This window comes from Pongo abelii, chromosome 14, assembly GCF_028885655.2.
Source record: "Pongo abelii isolate AG06213 chromosome 14, NHGRI_mPonAbe1-v2.0_pri, whole genome shotgun sequence".
NCBI lineage: Eukaryota > Metazoa > Chordata > Mammalia > Primates > Hominidae > Pongo > Pongo abelii.
In genome coordinates, this window is record NC_071999.2 from 37,153,140 (window position 1) to 37,174,682 (window position 21,543).

Here is a 21,543-nt window from a genome sequence, read left to right on the forward strand (position 1 = left end):
GGTCCAAGTTGGCCTGGGCTGATTTGTGTGTGAAACTTAAATGTGGTTTCTCAACATGTTGTAAAACCATCTCTACCTTTTTTTCCTCACACCAGGCTGGCAATATTAAATCCAGCTCCCTGGCTTTTCCAGCTGCTCTGATAATTAGCACATTTCCCAGTTTGAAACATTTTGGATTAGCCACATATCTTTTCATTATCAGAGGACACTTACTAAAAAACAAAAGATACTGACAGACCAAAATGGGAGAGTCATTTCTAGGAATAGACTTCCGTTTCTAGTTTTCAGTTTCCCCTTTGGAATTTGTTTAAAATATGAAGACCTCAAAAGCCAATTAATAATTGAACGCAGCCCAAAGGAAGAAGTTTACTATTTGTATGTAAACTATTAATTAATCTAAAATCTTGGATTGAATGAAAATAATAAACATGAGAAAATATATAAATGCCTTATACTGAATTCTTGGAGGGTACTTCAGGCTGCATAAAGTCTAAGTCTTTTTGCACCTTGATCAATTTTTACTGATTCTGATTTCCTTGTACATCCCTGCTTTTGGCCTGTTTTCTCTATACATACACAATGTATTCCTGGAAACAAGTGTTAGTCAGGGTGGCATAGCTGCTGTAACAAACAGCCCCCAGAGCTCAGAGGCTTAACACAACAGGAGGTTATTCCTGGGTCCTGTAACAGTTCAATGCAGGTGTTTGGCAGGTGGCCTTCCACTAGGTGCTTCAGGACCCTCCAGCCTGAGGCTGTGCCACCCCCTAGGCTGAGGCCTCTGCTGGGCCTGCTGCATCCAGCCAGCAGGTGGAAGAAGAGAGAGTGAGAAGAGGATTCCTCAGGATGAGTTGACACCCCAGGCTTAAATGGGGTATCCAGTGGGTTTTTTTCCATATTCCATGGGCCAGAACTTGGGCACCTGGGCACACCTAACTGCAAGGAAGACTGGGAAGTATAGATTCACTGTGTGGCTGGAAAGAAAAAGAAATCCTTTCCTTTTCTCAAAGGACACTGTTGTGATGGTGGAGTCTGAGGTCCTACTAGTACAGTTCTAGCCTTCAGGTTCATTGTGATTTAAATGAGCATTTGCTCATTTGAATCACATTTATCATTTGCCAGGGTACCTAATCTCCACACATAAAATCACAAAATCATTTGCCAGGGTACCTAACCTCCACATATAAAATAGGTTAAGTAAACAAACCTTTATTTTGATAAACAAAATAAAGACATAAAAAGCTTTTTTGAAGCATCATTCATAAGATACGAACAGCCTACATGGGTTTAATCCTATGTTTTCTACCCTGAATGTGTCTGAAGTCAATTTTCCAGGGCCCTCTGTTTTCTCTGCAGGAACATTTTCTTGTATAATCTATTTGTCCCTAGGGTCAAGTAGCCAAGCTGCAGCTAAGAGCAATGACATTGAATTATCCCTTCTGGCCCACTTTCATGTAGCAGCCAAATGTGCTGCAGAGCCTCTGTGTCATAGAGACAGCCTATGTTTTCATTCAGTCCTCCTACCCTTGTAGTCTGCTTTTCTCCCTTCAGAGAGGCACAGCAAGTATATAATTTAATGACCTAGAATTCGGTCATGAGCTTTATCTTACATTTTCATTCCCATCTGATCAAATGGTTTTCTGATTACTGAGATTACCTTTGTACAGTTGGAAAAACAAATATTCAGGCAAAAGTTTAAATTATGGCTGCCTTCGTCACAGTATCTACACTTCAATATCTGCATATCAATAAAGCAAAGACTTTGGCACAGGCCTTAGTTGTGTTTTGAGTTGAATAGATCCACTAACAGCTTTCCTCTATTCTGAAATTTCCTCTACTCTAACAAACTTACAAAAAAAAGAGAGTATTCTATGTAAAAAAAAGTAGTACAGAAGAATAATATATGAAAATAGCAGAGTAATAAATAAGAATACATTTGTGAACCTATGTTATGCTTCAGACATTGTACTAGGCACTTTGTAAGTTGTTTAATTTTCACAACAACTGTATGAGACAAGTTAAAGATAAGAAAACAGGCTCATGGAGAACAAATTCCTTTCCCAGAGTTAGAAAGCCTCTAATTCAATATCAGGACCATCTTGTTCCAAAGCCTTTTTCTACTACACTATACCTCCCTAAGATTTATTCAGAATTTGTTTTGTTTTTATTTTAAAATGAGGTGGGTGCAGTGGCACACTCCTGTAATCCCAGCAACTCAGTAGGCTGAGGCAGGAGGATTCCTTGGGCCCAGGAGTTGAAGACCAGCCTGGGCAACAAAGAAAGACCCTGTTACCAAAAAAAAAAAAAAAAAAAAAAAAAAAAAAAAAAAAAAAAAAAAAAAGCTCGACATGGTGGCTCATGCCTGTAATCCGAGCACTTTAGGAAGGCAAAGCAGGCAGATCACTTGAGCCCAGGTGTTCAAGACCAGCCTTGGCAACATAGTGAGACCCCATCTCTACAAAAAATACAAAAAACTATCCAGGCATGGTGGCACATGCCTGTAGTCCCAGCTACTTGGGAGACTGAGGTGGGAGGCTCACTTGAGCCCAGGAGGTAGAGGCTGCAGTGAGCCGTGATCATGCCACTGCACTCCAGCCTGGGCAGCAGAGTGAGACCCTGTCTGAAAAAGAGAAAAAAAAATATGGTTGACTTGTAAATAAGTACCACTACAAGGTAGCCCTGTGCCGTTAGCCTGTTTCAAAGTAACTTTGATGCCCCAGAGAATGTAGAGTAGAGACCAACCTATGCTGTGGCTCTTGTTACCGTAGGCTTCCATCTGGAGCACCAGTTGAGTGAAGTTGCATTGCAGACAGCCCTCGCAAGCTCTTCAAGGCACTATGCTGGTCGGTCCTTCCAGATATTCCGGGCCCTCAAGCAACCTCTGTCAGCACATGCCTTATCTGACCTTCTCTCAAGATTGGTGGAGGTGATAGGAGAACATGGAGATGAGATTCAGGTATGGAAGGGAAGACCACTGAGCTCATGAAGGATGAGCTTTCTCATCTCAATGAGGTGTAAACTATTTTTGAGCCTTTCTTCTGTCAACAATTATTCCAGCCATCTGGACATGTACAACATATTTTTTCAATTTTAGAGGTTGACTTTTATATTTACAAAAATTATTCCAAGCAGCCTTGTTCTAGAAATTCAGTGGATATTATCTCTTTTATATAAGCCAACAACTGGAAATCCTCTGGTGGCTTCTTCTTTGTTGTTTTTGTGGTTGGTTTTATTTGGCAGGCAGCCAAGGGATTATTTTGTATAGTTTCAAGTTTCTGGCTGCCAACCTAGAATGCAGTTATACAGTCTCCCTACCCAGAGCAGGGACCTCCACTGTGTCTGTGCAAAGCACTACCTCTGTCTGTATGGTTAGTCTCCAGTAGACTGAGAAGAGCTGAAGAAGGAATGGAGAGTGACTGCCACAAGGAAGCCCTCGAGATAGAGCCCAGAGATTGGGAAGCTGAACAGGTTGAGAGCTGCTGGCATTACAAGCTCTCTGGCTCCAGCCAAGTCCTTCTTTCCCTTCAGAAATGTTCCTGGCTGGGCAGTGGCTCACTCCTATAATCCCAGCACTTTGGGAGGCCAAGGCGGGCAGATCACTTGAGGCCAGGAGTTCAAGGTCAGACTGGCCAACACGGTGAAACCCCTTCTCCACTAAAAATACAAAAATTAGCTAGGCGTGGTAGCACACGCCTATAATCCGAGCTACTCAGGAGGCTGAGGCAGGAGAATCACTTGAACCCAGGAGGCAGAGGTTGCAATGACCCAAATCGTGCCATGGTACTCCAGCCTGGGCAACGGAAGTGAGACTCCATCTCAGAAAAAAAGAAATGTTCCTGCATCTGAGGAAGCATGCACACCTGCAGACACTACCTGCTTCCTTCTTTCAGCCATCAGAGGTGCTGTTTAAGACACCATGGAGGCAGCTCTTCCTGTACCTCTCCTCTTGATCTGTGGCTTTCAGACATTGCCACTCTGTATTTCAGATGCCCACCCTCCCCTCAGCAGAGGGTCATGCTTGCCCCCTCGCTGTTGGATTTCAAATAAAAGTCATCTGTTGAGGCTCTTAGACATAGGGAAATAAATTTTTATGATTATCTGCTAACTCCTAAGCCATCTGAATTTCCTAAGTGGCCCTTAAAGCTTATTTCAGACTTCATAAATTAAAGCAGCAATAACATTATTGGAATAAAGTTTATGTTAATTAAATTTATCTTCAGGAAATTAACAATGATTACAAGCAATACAAAATGCTATCTTTGCATGTTTGGCAGGGTTATGTAATGGAAGCGCTCCTAACCTTGGAGGCGGCTGTGGATAACTTGTCTGACTGCTTGAAGAACAGTGACCTCCTAACTGCATTGTCCCGGTGAGAATCAGCTTAATGATATTTTGACATCAAGTATACTGTACAGGAGTATTTGGGAGATGCTGGACTTTAGGCAAAGTACAAAGAAAAAAATCTAGTTTTTGAAGTATATTTATGACCTGAAAAAGTATGTGTAATACTTTCTTAAGTTAAAAAAGAAGTCATAATACACACACACACACACACACACACACGCATTATATAAGTATTTTAAAACATCAGGAAGATAGATACTAAGTGTTATCTCTGAATGATAAAATATTAATAATTTTTCATTTCTTTTTTGTCTTGAGTATTTTTCCAAATTTTATGTAATAATTATCCTATTTATTACATTGGTAAAGAGAAGCAAAAACTAAATATTATTTTTAAATGAATATATACAAAGCTGCTGAACTGTTGCCATAGAAACAGGTGGAATAAATGTCAACTTCATTCAAAGAAACTCCTACCTTAGTATCTTTTTTTTGCTCCTGCCAATGTTTAATAACTCATTTCAAATTATTCACGACTCTATATTCCGTTTGTGTTATTGAGCTCATCTTGCTTGAAATTGAGTTGGTAATGTTATCGTGTACCTGATTGGGCCTTGTTTTATTTTTAAGTTGAGCATTTTTTATGGATAATTTTGGTATGATTACAAACATCACACATATTTATCTATATAAACATAAAGATTTATCTAAATCAGTAAAAATATAGCAAGAATGTTGACAAAGAGTTTTACCGTTTCAGCATAGACTTAGAAATAATTTTTCTTAAATTTTGGTAAGTACCAAAAAATTTCCTTTGACATGAACATTTACCAGCTTCTTTCTGGATAGCATAATTCCCATTACTGTTATCCTTATCAGTCAGTTAACAGAATATTGAAGCTTATACCTATCAGGTACATTTTACGTCATAATTACTCCTACCCAAATTCAAGCAAAACATAAATGAAATATCAGTAAACTTTAAGGCCAATTATTGATTTCTCTACATTTTCAATAAGTAGCAGTCAGTATTGGGCTTTTTGTTTTGTTGATAAGAGTTTCTCTTGTTTTGTTTTTTATTGCTTTAAGGATAAGGAAAAATAAATGAATAGAAAGTGGCATTTCTAAAGAATGATTTCCCTTCTGCAGTGTTTCTCAGTGGACTTGAAAGGACTGGCTTTTGATGACACGTGTTGGCATCCTATTAAACTTATTTATTTTTATACCCAGCTCTTCCTCACCAGATTTAAGCTCCAGCAGTAAACTAACAGCAAGCAGAAAGAGCACAGGACAACTAAATGTGAACCCTGGAACCACCAGCGGCAACACCGCGACTGCAGAACGGAGCCGGCATCAACGAAGCTTCTCTGTGCCCAAGAAGTTTGGTGTAATCGACCGATCCTCTGACCCACCTCGAAGTGCCACACTGGACAGAATTCAGGCTTGTACCCAACAAGGCCTCTCCTCAAAAACCAGAAGCTCATCCTCCTTGAAGGACAGTCTCACGGACCCATCCCACATAAACCATCCCACCAACCTGCTGGCCACCATCTTCTGGGTCACAGTGGCCTTGATGGAGTCTGATTTTGAGTTTGAATACTTAATGGCCTTAAGGCTGTTGAGCAGACTACTGGCACATATGCCACTCGATAAGGCTGAGAACCGAGAAAAGCTTGAGAAACTCCAGGCACAGCTCAAGTGGGCCGACTTCTCCGGGCTGCAGCAGCTGCTGCTGAAAGGATTCACATCCCTCACCACCACAGACCTGACCCTGCAGCTCTTCAGTCTGCTGACACCAGTGTCCAAAATATCCATGGTGGATGCATCCCACGCTATTGGTAAAGCCAGCCTCGTTCACCCTCTCTCAATTCTGATGGTGGTTGTGTTTGTCATTTGGTACAATAAGATAATATGAACTTACTGCTTTTAACAATTCTGCTTAAAAATGGTTCCTTGGGAGTAGTTTATTTTTTCTCATAAAATTCTATGTAATGTAAATCTCAATGATCTATATTATAGAAAATATTTTTAAGGCAATAGTATAAAAGGGGCCAAAATTATTTTTAAGATATTAGCGATTTCTTTTTAGCTTTCCAGATCAAACTGCAGGTGCTGTTAGTTTATTCCATTGCTCTTGTACAGAAAAAAAAAAATTTTTTCTTAACTCCTAAATATTTTATTTTTTTCTTTGCTTTTCTGCTTTTCTGTTCTTCTTGGAAATTCCCTTGGTTTCCTCGTTTTGAATTAACCCAAATCAACAAACCAGATTTTTTATTTATGTTTTTTTGTTTTGTTTTGTTTTGTTTTTGTTTTTTGAGACGGAGCCTTGCTCTGTCGCCAGGCTGGAGTTCAGTGGCGTGATCTCGGCTCACTGCAACCTCTCCTCCCAGGTTCAAGCAATTCTCCTGCCTCAGCCTCCCGAGTAGCTGGGATTACAGGTGTACGCCACCACGCCCAGCTAAGTTTTGTATTTTTAGTAGAGACGGGGTTTCACCATGTCGGCCAGGATATCTTGACCTTGTGATCCACCCACCTCGGCCTCCCAAAGTTCTTGGATTACGGGCGTGAGCCACCATGCCCAGCCAACAAACCAGATTTTTAATGCCATGGCATGTGACCCAGAATTCATTTCACGAAGCTATCGCTTAACAGAGAGGGACTAAGCCATTCCTTATTTTAAAGAGTCTTTTCAATTACATGACTAAGACTTAAATTGGTTGGCCTGTGTCCTCTCATACCAGTTTTTCTTAAAATATGTTTTTTTGATAAAAATTTCAAACTAGTACTTCAGCTCAGTTCAATCTGTGCCAAAAAAATCTGGGCCAGCCATCCTTATTCACAATAGTCCAGTGCAAGATAATCACTGCATCTTAAAATCACAGATCTACTTTAGTGTCTTCTTTGTAACTAGTGCCATTGTGGTTGTGCATTTTTCACAGATTTTGTGTTAGATCATGTTTAAGCTGATTCAAAAAACTGCTTTTGCATCACCTCAGTATAAAAATCTGTAACATGCCTTCCCACTGTTAACAGCTAAAGTATACCATATTCAGCTATCTCCATTGTATCTTCTCTAATCCAGGGTTTCCATTGAATGTCTTGTGTCTCCTGCCCCAGCTGATTCAGCATTTTGAAAATCCCAATCAGTTCTGTAAGGATATAGCCGAAAGGATTGCTCAGGTATGAGTTACAGTTCCACACTCAGGCAGATCCATAGAGGCCTTCAGGAAGCCCCAATGTCAGGCAAATTACAAGGCCCAGAGAAGGCAGTGATTTTCTCAAAAACTGGAAATAATAACTAATATCACAATAATGGACATATAGAGGTGGCTGATGCAAATTTTCCTGCTTGCTTTCATTCTTGAGAATGCAGGTGGGAAGAATTTGTGAAAATTATATTAGCCAAGCTAAGTACTTCCTGTAATTACCAAAAAGTGTATCAATCTACTTTCCAGACGGCCAGAGCTTATAGTAAAATTGCTAACATTTCTTCCTATTCATTGGGCTATTTTATTCCTAATTGATTTTCTTATTTTAAAAGGTTTGTTTAGAAGAGAAGAACCCCAAACTTTCAAATCTTGCACATGTCATGACTCTTTATAAAACGCACAGCTACACGAGGGACTGCGCCACGTGGGTCAATGTGGTCTGTCGATACCTTCATGAAGCATATGCTGACATTACCTTGAATATGGTTACCTACCTGGCAGAGGTAAGCTTTTTTTGTTTGTTTTTTTGAGACAGGGTCTCATTATGTTGCTCAGGCCGATCTCAACTCTTGGGCTCAAGCAGTCCTCCTGCCTTCGCCTCCCAGAGTGCTAGGATTACAGGTGTGGGCCACCATTCCCTGCCAGAGGTAAGCTTTGAAATGAAGGATAAAATCTATTATAGCTTCCAAGGGTAAATTATTTGCATAAAATTGATAATACACTCAGTATACTCTTAACTTCCATATAATGTGTGCCTATTAAATATTATAATACATGCTAATGGAATCATTTTAAACTCTCACAACAGCACAGTGATGTAGATAATATCATACAGATCTGAGGCTCAGCCAGGTTAAATAATTTTTCACAAGTTTAAAGCAGCAGAGTCAGCCTTTAAACCTAGATATAGCTGCCTCCAAAGCTTAAACTCCTTCTGTTTATTATGGTAACACCTGTCGGTACACGGCAGAGATCAGAAATTTTTATCCTAATTACTCTGGGGGTTCAAATCTTATTTAAGGAGTTACCTTGTGGCTTGATAGGTTTAATGGTCGTTTGATCTAATTATCAAAGCATACATTCTGAAATAAACTTTATTCTCGCCTTTTATGTTTGTTTTTAAAACTGGAGTGGTACTTTGTCATCATACCAACGTGTTTCTAGTATATTCATTACAAACCCTACACTGACTTCTGTGTACGTTGGTGCTAGAAATACATAGGATATTGTTGGGCAAGAGATGAAATGTATTCCGTTTAGCATCTTCAGTCTCCAACAAGTTTATTACACAAGGTCATGAAATCTATAAGGCAAATGACTGGTAATAGCTACCTTGTTTTAGCATTTTCAGTGTTGCTTTTTCTTTTGTGATAAGCATTCATAGCTATCACTGGCACCTTTCAGAAGAGATGAGGACAATCTATCCTAGTTTTTCTTTTATTTATATCATCAATCCAGATGCCAGATAGGTTAAAAATTAGCCATTTTCTCAAAGGCTCCACAAGCCTGAAAGCATCTACCTAGCAGAGGAGAGATGCCCCATCCATCAACATTTATAGTTGATCGTGCAGGATTTTGACTTGCAATACAGATCAGTAATGTGTGAACTGTGTTCAGACTGTCAGCAGCCCAGGATTCACTTGCTCTTTCCACACCCACATCTCTGACATTTTAAGGAACCTCTCATAAGTACCACCCTGCTGGTTTTAATAGTCATCTGGTCATACCTGTCCCTGCAAGAGTTAACTAAGCAAGCACACACACACCTCAGCACAGAAGTAGTACTGAGAGAACTGATTTGTTCTGCTTGCAAAGGCAGACCTTGCCTCCTTTAAAATAAGGTGAAGGTGTAGATAGCAAGGAGGTAACATTTGTTTGGCTCAGTAACCATAAGAAGTTTCAAAAATGCAAATTGTATGTAGCATATATATACAAGGGAATGTTATTCAGGAAGAAATTCTGATGCGTGCTTCCACATGGGTGAACCTTGAAGACATTATGCTAAGTGAAATAGGCCAGAGGACAAAAGGACAAATATGACAAGATTCTGCTTATATGAGGTACAGAGATTAAGCACATTTATAGAGAAAATGTAGAATAGCAGTTACCAGGAACTGAGGGCAGTTAGTAATGGAGAATTATTATTTTGTGGGTACAGAATTTCAGTTTGGGATGATGAGCAAGTTCTGGAGGTAGATAGTGGTGATAGTTGCATAATAACATGAATGTACTTGAGAAAACAGGTGGGAAGAATTTCTGATTTTATTAGCCAAGCTAAGTACTTCTGTAACAACCAAAAAGTGTTATCAGTGTACTCTGGCAGTCTGGAAAGTAGATTGATACACTTTTTAAAAAATGGTTAAAAAGGTCAATTTTATGTTATGTGTTTTTACTACCCATAAAAAAATTGGTTATCTAATTTGTTCTATTCAGCCTATCACAAAATTATCACCAAAAAATTTATTATGAACTTAACCAAGGTCCCACTGTATATAATATATATTAACTTCTGTTTCAATTACACATTCTTTCAGGTCTTGGCCATGCACATACATATAATTTTGTGTCACTGTGGTATTCCCTGGAACCTTCTCTGCTCACTTATTATTAACTGTGTGTGTATATTTCTATGTGTTGAGGTAGCTCACAGAGTGCTGTTTTAAATAACTCTGGAAGTCTATCAGGTTAAGGTAACACAGTTTGCTTAACCAATCTCCTTTTGTTGCTAATGTTCATATTTTTTTCCATTATGTATAAGATTTTACCATAGCATTTACCATAGCATTTACCATAGCATTTACCATAGCATAATGGTCTTGTTATGTAGATCTTTATCAAATGATACTTGAAATTTGATCAAATAATAATAGATTTTATCAAAATCCTTTTATCACATAATATCAAATGACTCTACATTTCCTGAAGTCAAATTATTCAGTCCTGTGGCATGGATTGCGTGTATGTTATTTAGTTCTTCAACATATTCGAGAAGTTGGTCTTCATAAAGATCCACCCATTTGTAATACTATAAACAATGTATAAATATTCTTGTTTTCCTGTATCCCCACTAAATTTTGTCATTCCATGTATGTATTTTTTAATACTTTTTATTAATAATTTTGAACTATTTTATGTATTTTCTTTCTAGAAAAGATATTCATTTTTCCACATTATAGATTTACATAATTATTTCCTCATGTTTTTTGTTTTGTTTTGTTTTCTTTTGAGACAGAGTCTTGCTCTTGTCACCTAGGCTGGAGTGCAGCGACGTGACGTTGTCTCACTGCAACTTCCACTTCCTGGGTTCACACTATTCTCCTGCCTCACCCTCCCGAGTAGCTGGGATTACAGGCACCCACCACTACGCCCAGCTAATTTTTGTATTTTTAGTAGAGACTGGGTTTCACCATGTTGGTCAGGCTGGTCTTGAACTCCTGACCTCAGGTGATCCACCCACCTCAGCCTCCCAAAGTGCTGGGATTACAGGCGTGAGCCACCATGCCCAGCTCTTTCCTCATGTTTTAACCACTCCGTAAATATTGTGTAATTTCAACATTTAGTTGGATCATCTCTATCAACTTTTTATCTTAAACAGTAAACTTTTATCATGATGTCTGTCACATATATGTTTTCCTTATTTTGCTTTCCTTTTGGACAATATCATTGATTTTTTTATGATTATAAAAGCAGTATATATTCATAACAAAATTTGGAAGATGCAGGAAAGTTTTTAAAAAGAAAAGAAAAATTACCGAAAATTATAGAGAAACAATACTAACATTTTAAAATTTATTTCCAATGTTATTTCTATATAGCACATACATTCATGTCAATATTGGCATCATCTATTTAAAAGGCAATTGTGTATCCTTCATTTCCCACTTAATATTATCTGATATCCTCCACTGTCTTTAAAAATGTCATTCTATTAACTGCATGATGTTTCATTATACAGTTTGCTGTTAACTTATATATCCATTTCCCTAGTGTTCAATACTTGAATTGCTTACAAAGCTTTCTCATTTTGTGTATGTTTTTTGCCATTATAAGTAATGCTATGGTAAAATCTTATACATAAATCTTAACGTCTATCTCTGGTTTGAGAAACATTCCTAAAAGTATAATTACTGTGTCAAAAGATTATGGACCTCTTCATTGCTCTTGATCTCGTTTGCCAAACTATCCAATTTACATTTCCACTGATATGTAAGAATACCCATTTCTTTATCTCCCCATCAGTACTGAGTATTATCAATTTCTAATCTTTGCCAGTTAGATAACTGACAGATTTTATCTTTTGTTTGAATTTGTAATTTTTGATAATTGGTGTCTGATGCTTTCCTTTTAGGTGTTTTTAAGTATTTCATCATGTGAATTTTATACTTACGTATTTACACCTCTACACATGATATAGTCTATTTTAATAATATCTTCAGTTCTTCATAGTTAGGATTTTATTTCCCCTCCTAAGGAAATGTGCAATCAAGCCAGGCATGGTGGCTCTTGCCTATAATCTCAGATACTTGGGAGCTGAGGCAGGAGGATTTCTTGAGGCCAGGAGTTCGAGACTAGCCTGGGCAACATAGCAAGACCCCGTCCCCTAAAGAATAAAAATTAAAAAGGAAATGTGCAATCCTAAATGTGTTGGAAAACACGGGTCCTTCCATACGGAGATCTGGTGTGTGACTGACTCCAGCCGCACTTTGCCCCCACAGCTGCTGGAGAAGGGCCTCCCTAGTGTGCAGCAGCCCCTGCTCCAGGTGATCTACAGTCTGCTCAGCTACATGGACCTTTCTGTCGTTCCTGTCAAACAGTTCAATGTGGAAGTTCTGAAGACAATTGAAAAATATGTGCAAGTGAGTACTTGGATAACTTCACTAAGCAACCAGTCGTTCCAAAAAGACGGAGGCTTTTCCTGTAGCTTGGCTACAAAACCATCCAGGTGCCAGGCCACTCATTCATTCCTTGACATCCATGACACAGCCAGGGCAGTTAAGAGTGGGAGTTAGCCACACCCTGAGTAGTATTCTGAAGAGAATGAGAGCACAAGACCCCGGCACACTCCAGTGCCTTCAAAAGGCACATTTCCGCCTCTTGGGGCCACAGGCTGAGTATTGAAAGCACACGCCTGACTTGGAGGGCAGAGGCAGAGTCTTGGTTTTTATATCCCGTTTCAGAGAAGGAGAGGGGACAAGGAACTGTAGGAACTTTCACATGTGCCAGGTTCTAGGACCGGTGTCTCAACATGTGAAGGGTTATTCAAAGGCTAAAATTGTCACTTTAGAGTTGAAGAGTGGTTAAGAAACTTGCATAAATATACTTGAAAATACTGCGACAAACAAACAAAAAACATTTGTTTGAGGGGATGAATAAAACAAGATGACAAAATGTGAATAGTTGATGAATAGTACAAAGGGATTCATCAGACTAGTCTCTCGGTTTCTGTGTATATTTTAATATTTCCATAATAAACAGTCTTTATGTATGTTTTTAAAACCAAGAGACTGGCCCCAAGATTTCAGTTAGTAAAGGCTGGAGCTGGTATTTGGATCCAAAGCCAGTGTCTTTGTTTTATTGTACCAGGCAGCCTTCCTGGCAGGATACTTGGACATCTCCAAACAGCTACAGATTGATTTTTTTTTTTCAAAACTGAGTCTCGCTCTGTCCAGGCTGGAGTGCAGTGGCACAATCTCGGCTCACTGCAACCTCCGCCTCCCGGGTTCAAGCGATCCTTCTGCCTCAACCTCCCAAGTAGCTGGGACTACAGGCCTGTGCCACCACGCCTGGCTAATTTTTGTATTTTTAGTAGAGACAGAGTTTCACCATATTGGCCAGGCTGGTCTCGAACTCCTGACCTCGTGATCCACTGCCTCAGCCTCCCAAAGTGCTGGGATTACAGGCATGAGCCACCACGTCCAGCCCAGATTGATTCTTTAAAGCCGTACTCTGAGAAGACCAGAAACACAATTTATTTTAATGAAAATAAAAATAAATATCAAGGCCAGGCACAGTGGCTTATCCTGTAATCCCAGCACTTTGGGAGGCTGAGGCAAGAGGATTGTTTGAGGCAAGAGGATCGCTTGAGGCCAGGAGTTCAAGACCAGCCTGGGCAACAAAGTGACACCCCATCTCTACAAAAATAAAACAATAAAAAAAATCAGCAAGGTGTGGTGGTACACACCTATAGTCCCAGCTACTTAGGAGGCTGGGGAGAGAGTTTCCCTTGAGCCCAGGAGGTTGAGGTTACCGTGAACTGTGATCACACCACTGCACTCCAACCTGGCCAACAAAGTGATAAATAGGAAGATAGGCATATAGATAGATGGGAAGATAGCTCAAACACACCAGGACGAGTTTCTAGAGCCTGGAAGTTCATCTAAAACACATGACCACAGACTAAAGCAGGGAGGCTCCAGGCCGTGGGAGTAGTGCAGGGCCACCATGGGGTTAAGTAGAGAGCGCCTAGCTCAAGAGCACAGACATCCTTTTCTCTACATTGTATTTGTCTCTCTATTTCTTCTCTGGAATGTACTTGGTAACTTGTAGCATTCAAGGGCAAATGCTAGGTTCTCTCTGGAAGCTCATTGACGAAGATATACAGTACAAATTTGAGACATTCCTTTCCATCTTTACTTCACCAAATTACTTACAGAAATTATTTAATGCTGAAAGTGACTTCCAAGCATTTTTCAAGTGGCATTGCTCCATAATACTTACACCACATAGGGTAGGCAGTCAGTCAACAGTTTCTCACTTCACTCACAGGAGACAGGTGGTCAGTTCACACCTTTCTACGAATGTGTGCCCCATTTTGTTGTTTAATGAGGCTGTCCATTTTGTCTTAGGCCTGCAGGCCACATCTGATACTTTTTATCTTACCTCAAATACTAGCTTATTTCACATTTAAACCATGGCTTCCCTTGTGCATAATTTAATAGATGTTTTATTTCATGTGCTTTGACTGCAAAGTCCAGGCAAAAAATAATAATAAAAACTTTTATCAAATTCGTTTACCTGTGTTCTAATATTTTTATGGGAGCAGCACACAGTCTGATTGGAGGTTGTCAGAGAAACAAAGATGGTAAAACTGAGTCTTAAATGAAGAGTAGGAATTTGACATGCCAATAAGGAGGGGAAAGGTATTCAAGGATGAGGGCATAGCATGAGTAAAGGCACAGAGGCTGAGAAGGCTTGCCAAGTTTGGGGAACTCCAGCGGCAGCTTGGGGGAGACAACCCTTGCAGGCCATGCTCAAAGAGTGTGGACTCCACCCTGTCCACCAGAGGGAGCCTGTGAAGGAGTTTAATCAGGGAAGTTGCTTGGTCTGAAGAGTTCTAGGAAGATCACTCTAGCTGGAGCTGATGCACTTAAGGGCTGCAAGCCAGGACACCAGTAAGGGGCCATTGAGATAGTCCAGGCAAGGCCCAAGAGGGTGCCGCTGAGCCAGTGCCAGCAGGAATGCAGTGGAGGGAACAGATTACCAGGAGGGAGGGAAAGAAAGGGTTAAGAAGGGCTTCCAGATTCCTGAGTTAAGTAATGAGGAAGAAAAGAAGTGAGAAGAAAAGAGGGCTGAAGACAGAGATCAAGGTACCCAGGAAGCAAATGGAGCAGGAGGAGCCAGAGAACTAGGAGGAGGACCAAGAAGACTGGAAACCGGAGGTGGGGAGAACTTTCAGAAAGAATGAATTGAACAGTCAATGTCATAAAATGCATTGGGAGCTTTTTTTTTTTTTCTCAAATTAAGGAGGTGCCTCATTACCAATAATGGTACCTCATTAATAAGAATTTAATTTAGCTGAAATGGACAAAACTGGTCTTTTTTTATTTGTTTGTCTCCTAAACGTAGCTCCTTTTATATATACATTGTCTTTTTATGTCATTTGCCTTTTACTTATCATGGAACCTCCTGCACTGTTTTAAGTCAGTGAATTCTGACTGGTCACTAGCTTCTCACTGGTCATTCTGACATACATTAGCTTTAAACAAATTAAATTATTTTTAACCCTTGAATGTTTTATTTCCTGCAGAGTGTTCACTGGAGAGAAGCTCTGAATATCTTGAAGCTGGTAGTTTCTCGGTCAGCCAGCCTTGTTTTACCTTCATACCAGCACAGTGACCTCTCAAAAATAGAAATACATCGAGTGTGGACTAGTGCTTCCAAGGAATTACCTGGGAAAACCCTGGACTTCCACTTCGATATTTCGGAGGTACTTAGCTATGTTAACTATTTCTGTGAACTTTAGCATGAATTTGTAGTATCAAAGGTCAAAAGTAGTTGCCTGGAAAAAAGAAGACTTATTTGACAGTTATTTCCAATGAAGATTTCTAAGGACTAAATTAGGTTTTGCTTTTTAAAGAACCCATTGAGTGTCATATTCACTGGGACTCTCAGTTGGCAGCTTTTAAAAATAGAAACTAGCCTCAGTTATGTAAAAAATGATTTTCAAAAGAGGTATTTAAAAATGGAATGTTCATAAGCATTTTAAACCATGACCTTCACTCATTCTTTATCTGACAATGGTCATGTCTTTATATCCACAATGCTTCTCCCTGAACGACAGCCAGTTCAGCAGATGACCGAAATTTACAGGAATATAGACTCCACTTTTATAGTTGCTTCCCCAGTCCACACTATTTTTTAAACAAGTAAAACTAAATTCTTGCCTTGAAGGGGGTAGGGGAGGGAGAGGGGGGAGCAAGAGACTAGGGACCCAAGCTAAGGAGTCAGGAAGAAAAGAAAGGACAGGAAGTGGTCATGTTTACCTGGTAGTCCGTGAACAAACATTTGGGAGGCTTACATTGAAGTCTAAGGTATAAAATAACTTTGCTTTCACATCTCTTACCCCATGACTCATAAACCCCCAAAGCAGAAACTGTACTCTGTTCCTGTTTATAACCAGGGCCCAGTACAACATCTGGTGCATAGTAGATCACTAGTCAATCTTTCCAAACTCTGCTGAATGAATAAATTCACTAAGAAACAAACCTGGTGTCAAACACTGCATGTTCTCACTCATAAGCAGGAGTTGAACAATGAGAATACATGGACACAGGGAGGGGAACATCACACACTGAGGCCTATCGGGGGGTGGGGAACAAGGGGAGGGATAGCATTAGGAGAAATACCTAATGTAGATGACAGGTTGATGGGTGCAGCAAACCACCATGGCACATGTATACCTATGTAACAAACCTGCACATTCTGCACATGTACCCTAGAACTTAAAGTATATTTAAAAAAAAAGAAATAAATAAACCTGGTGTCTTATACGGAACTTACTTGCACTATTATGTAGGTCATATCCAAGTTGGGTTTTTTATACAATGGTCCTCACTGACCTTTCATCATTTCAGTATTCAGGATGAGATACTATTTGCTGCCATTGTGACACCTGCATCTATATTTAATATGTAAATAGTATTAAAGTTTCCATTTAATCTTGGTCCATTTTCACATTTTTTTTAACCCGGCTAGGGGGAAAAGCTATTTTTACTGTGCAATTTGAGTTTGTTGTGTTCCAAAGAGGTACAAAAAAAACATGTAGCCAGTTAGCAGCATGCCCCAGAGACCCAGAACTGCCCCAGAATGATGGGTCTCAGGAGCCAGGTGTAAAATTGACAGTTTCTGCCACTGCCGAGGTCAGGCCCATGAGCTGGTGTCTGCAGAGGAGACCTGCTCGGAGCTCAAGTTTGTGAATTGATGCCTATGCAGCCACCACACTCTGGAGCTCTCAGGAAGTGAAATTTCTCAAGTGCTGCCCAAGTACCTGGCCCTGACCTCAGTCATTTGAATAATTGAAAAGATATAAATAAGTTAAATACATTTTTAAATAATTGAGAGTATATAAAGATTAATGATTAAAAGTTGGGAGAGGGAAAGGAATTTTGGTCTCTTCTTCTAACTATAAGAAATTTTTTCAAGTTTAAACAATCAAAAACTGACTATTCGGTTTCCTGCATATTTTGCTTCTCTTTATCAGTGGTTTCTAAAGCATATTAAAGAACAAGCAGTTGCATTTTTCTGCCGCTAAAGAGGGGAGGAAATGTTGAAGATGCAAAACGACTCATAATGTGTACTTGCATGTTGAGAAAATGAGCCCACTTGTAACACTGAACTTCTCTAATCTGATTTTTAATCAAATAAGCAGCCCTTGGTTGCTTCTGGGGAGAAGGGTTTCATATATCACAAAACTATTGAGACAGAAGAATGTGCTTTTGTCTTCTTCTCAAGACTCCAATCATCGGGAGGCGGTATGATGAGCTGCAGAATTCTTCTGGGCGTGATGGGAAGCCCAGGGCCATGGCCGTCACCCGGAGCACATCTTCCACTTCCTCAGGCTCCAACTCCAACGTCCTTGTTCCTGTGAGCTGGAAAAGGCCCCAGTATTCTCAGGTATGCAATCCTAGACCCACAGCCCTGGGAGGGAGTTTAGGGACCTGTTGAGTCCATATGGCTGGGTCATAAGGAATTCCCTCTTTCACCATCCCAAGGTTGCCCATATAGGTCTCAGCACTTCCAGGGATGGGGTCTTGTGGCATTCCAAGGAACCCATTTGCTCTTTGAACAGTTCATCACCTTGAGTTGAAGTCTGACTCTTTGCTGCTTCTATCCATTGGTTCCAGTTCTCTCAAGGCTTAGAAAATAAAATCTGGTCTCTCTTTCACATGGCAGCCCTTCAGACATTTAAAGAAATTCTGCCCCACTGCCACTCTCCGAAATGAGTCCAAACAACACATCCTTAGTTCTCCCAACCAATTCTATAGCACTTGGATTCCCAAAGGGTTGATAGGGCTGCATACCCAAAGACCATCCTGTCTGCTGTCCATAGGTGAGGCTATGCCTCACCTAGTGGGAATGGAGCCTTTCCGAGACAAAAAGAGGGACAGTGTTACCAGAAGAAGGTGAAGTGGGTGCTGGGAAGGACAAAGTGGGTGACCAGGAAGACTCACCTTCTATCTCAAAGGTTAGGGGAATGGAACATGTAGCATAGTGCTGGCTGCAACACAGCAGGTTCTCAGTGAGTGTTCAGGTGAAAACTTCATTGGAAGAGAGAAGAAAAATATACAGCCCAATGTGTCCCTCTACATTGATTCCTTCCCAGAATTGTAAAATGACCACTAAGACTTAGGAAAATCGTTTAGCGAGTCTTCTGCCATCCCTCAACCTCAAAGTCCTCCTGTCTCTGACCTTGAGCAGACACCATATTGAGTGTCTGTCCCCTCTATAATTTGGAAAGAAGGATGCAGTGAATTGAGTTCCGTTAAGAAGAAAAATCTAAGAGTGGCATTGGCCTCCTAGCAGTTTCCACATAACAAACTTTAAATCAGATTAAAGGAGGAAGAATCATTTTAAAGAGATTAGGAAGATTGCTTTAAAAATTCTCAACTCACCAATCATTCTGAGACCTGGGTCATCTGCCACTGGAAAAATGTAATGGTTTATAGAAGAATCCCTATGGTTAAGGGGCTGGAAAATAGGTTTATGAAGGAAAGGAACTGAATCTGTTTAACTTTAGGAAGAAGAAACTAAGAAAGATTTAATATGGCTTAAAATGAATGAATTTTTTCATTCTACAGAAAGTATTCTTTTATTTGAGAAAAAGAGACTCATGCTGTGGCTTAATAGAGTTAAAGTGTAAGGAAAGCCTTGCTAATACTGAAAGTTTAACATATAAGAAAAGATTATCAAAGAAAGTGATAGATCTCCTTGAAGAACCTAGGGATTGATTTTCACATACACACACATATACACCCCTTGGGATAACTTAGATCACCACTGTCCAGCAGAAACATAATATGAGCTTCATTTTACATTGTCTAATAGTTACCTTTAAAAAAAAAAAGGAAAAGCAAGCAAAATTAATTTTAATAATACATGTTACCTAACCTACTATATTTAAAATATTATTTCAACATGTTTTCAGTATTTTACAATTTTTAATTGCTATTTGTGTTCTTTTTTCATACCTTTGTGTATTTTACATCTCAGTTCTGTCTATATGTCAAGTGCTATTGCCCTGTATGGCTAGTGGCTAGAAAATTAGAGCAGATTTGCTCACAGGACCGCATAACGAAACCTGCCTTGTGTTTCTTTTCCAGAAGAGAACAAAAGAGAAGTTGGTGCATGTCCTTTCTCTGTGTGGCCAAGAAGTAGGATTGAGCAAAAACCCATCAGTAAGTTCTGTCATGTGTCATAGTTATTTTGGTGTCGTATCTCCTTTTTCACTGGTCTGTTTTTGCCTTTGGTCATATAATTTAGAGGATTCAACTGTGAATGACAAGTATGATAGCCACTGTCTTGAGCAAACCCCTGGACTATTTCTCCCCACACCATGATTTTTAATCACACTGAGTTCAGAAACAATGAAAGATCTTGCTGGCTGTTCGCTCGTTTGTCTGTGAATACTGTTTCTTTTCATTTTCTTAATTTCTTGGATTTTTTTTATAAATATGCCCAGACTTTCTTACAACATAAATGATAATCTCTACTCACCACCATGTATGACATATATGCTCATATCTCTTGGATATAATTTTACTCTCTGTACACATGCTTCTTACTCTCATGTCCTTATCTTACCCACATACAATAAAGATGAAAATAATATGTTTCTTTGCATATAAACTTCCACTGATGTTACAATAAAAAACTAAGAATAAAACAAACATCATACCATCACGCTTTTGAATGAATGGACGATTGAAGAATTATAAGTAAACTTCGGAAGCTTTTGTAAAATTTAGAAAAATTTGAATTGTGTATGGGAGTATAACAAAAACAATAGAAGTGTCTGCTGGTTTCACCAGGTATTTTTGTTTCACCTGTATCACAGAATATTTATTATTTATGAAAAAGAAATCACAAACTAAATAATTTCTCAACTGAAGTAAGAATTAACAAACACATTTCTCGGTGGAGCTATTTTTAAATTTCAAAATGGATCCACTAACACATAGTTCATGAGCAGGTGAAATATTAGAGGCTCATAAATACTTGCAAAAGTACAAAGTGATATTTCTTATAGTCTGGGAAAGCACCCCAGCCAGCCATCAGCTAAGCTGGGCCTCCATTTAAGTCACTTTTTTGGTGTTATTGATCAGTGGGTTTTCTGCGGCTCCTGTGACAGTATTTAGGACAGAGGGGACAGTGGCAGAGGCAGATAGAGACTCCTAGCCCACAGCGAAGAGACACAAGTATGTTTTTCCTTTGCAATGCAGCACTGCCAACAAGGCCTACTTCTTACCGCCATTGTGGTTGGCACTTTCTCCTTCAGACTCATGCTGTCTGCCCTGTGCTAAGGCCTTTTCAGCTAAAATATTTACCTGGAGTACATTACAAATAAGAGAAGCAGCACTAACTAGGAAAGACAGCCTTCAGCTGAGGAAATCAGAAATCTCATGTCTCATCTCTCACTGACGAGTTGACTAATGCTCAGGGCTCTTTATCTCACATACCCATTTGCAATCCCTGTGTAAAACTGTGTATCAGGTGCTATAATGAGAGGCTATCACATGCATCATATACTATTCTTAAACACTAGGGGAAAAAAGTACACTTGAAATCCATTCACTCTTTCTACTTTTGAGAGATGTTTATTGTATTTAAATTCTTATAAATAATTTTGCCTACTTTTCAAGGACAACTAAGACATTATAATGGTTATACGAAGAATACTATTAATTTTCTTTAATATCAATCTATGTTCAGTAGAGGCTGGATAGCAAAACATTTACTCTCATTTACAGTTTATTATATACCAAGTTCTACCAAAATGGGTCAGTGAAAAGAACCTAAACATAGAAGTTAATTTTAAAACATTAACATACTAAAGATTTTAATAGTAAAAAATGTTTTATTTTGTTTAAATCTACAGGAGAGGAATTTAAGTATAAGTTATGGGCCTGGTTACTCACCTACTCTTCTATGGACAAGTATTGTAATTTTTGGCTTCTGTTTTTTTATTTCTTATCAATTGCTGGTTTATCTCTAAAAG

The 21,543-nt window shown here is 39.3% G+C and overlaps 1 protein-coding gene across 4 annotated transcripts in view; it reads left to right on the forward strand.

The window, feature by feature from the left end:
- Positions 1 to 21,543, forward strand: part of FRY (FRY microtubule binding protein) — a 448,789-nt gene that overhangs the window by 384,547 nt on the left and 42,699 nt on the right. For all 4 annotated transcript variants that reach the window (XM_054528883.2, XM_054528884.2, XM_054528882.2 and 1 more), the window contains 9 exons: positions 2,766 to 2,953; positions 4,272 to 4,366; positions 5,572 to 6,179; positions 7,424 to 7,521; positions 7,883 to 8,053; positions 12,266 to 12,406; positions 15,577 to 15,756; positions 17,781 to 17,942; positions 19,649 to 19,723. In XM_054528883.2, coding sequence (XP_054384858.1) covers positions 2,766 to 2,953; positions 4,272 to 4,366; positions 5,572 to 6,179; positions 7,424 to 7,521; positions 7,883 to 8,053; positions 12,266 to 12,406; positions 15,577 to 15,756; positions 17,781 to 17,942; positions 19,649 to 19,723 — 1,718 coding nt within the window. The remainder of the gene's footprint in view (positions 1 to 2,765; positions 2,954 to 4,271; positions 4,367 to 5,571; positions 6,180 to 7,423; positions 7,522 to 7,882; positions 8,054 to 12,265; positions 12,407 to 15,576; positions 15,757 to 17,780; positions 17,943 to 19,648; positions 19,724 to 21,543) is intronic.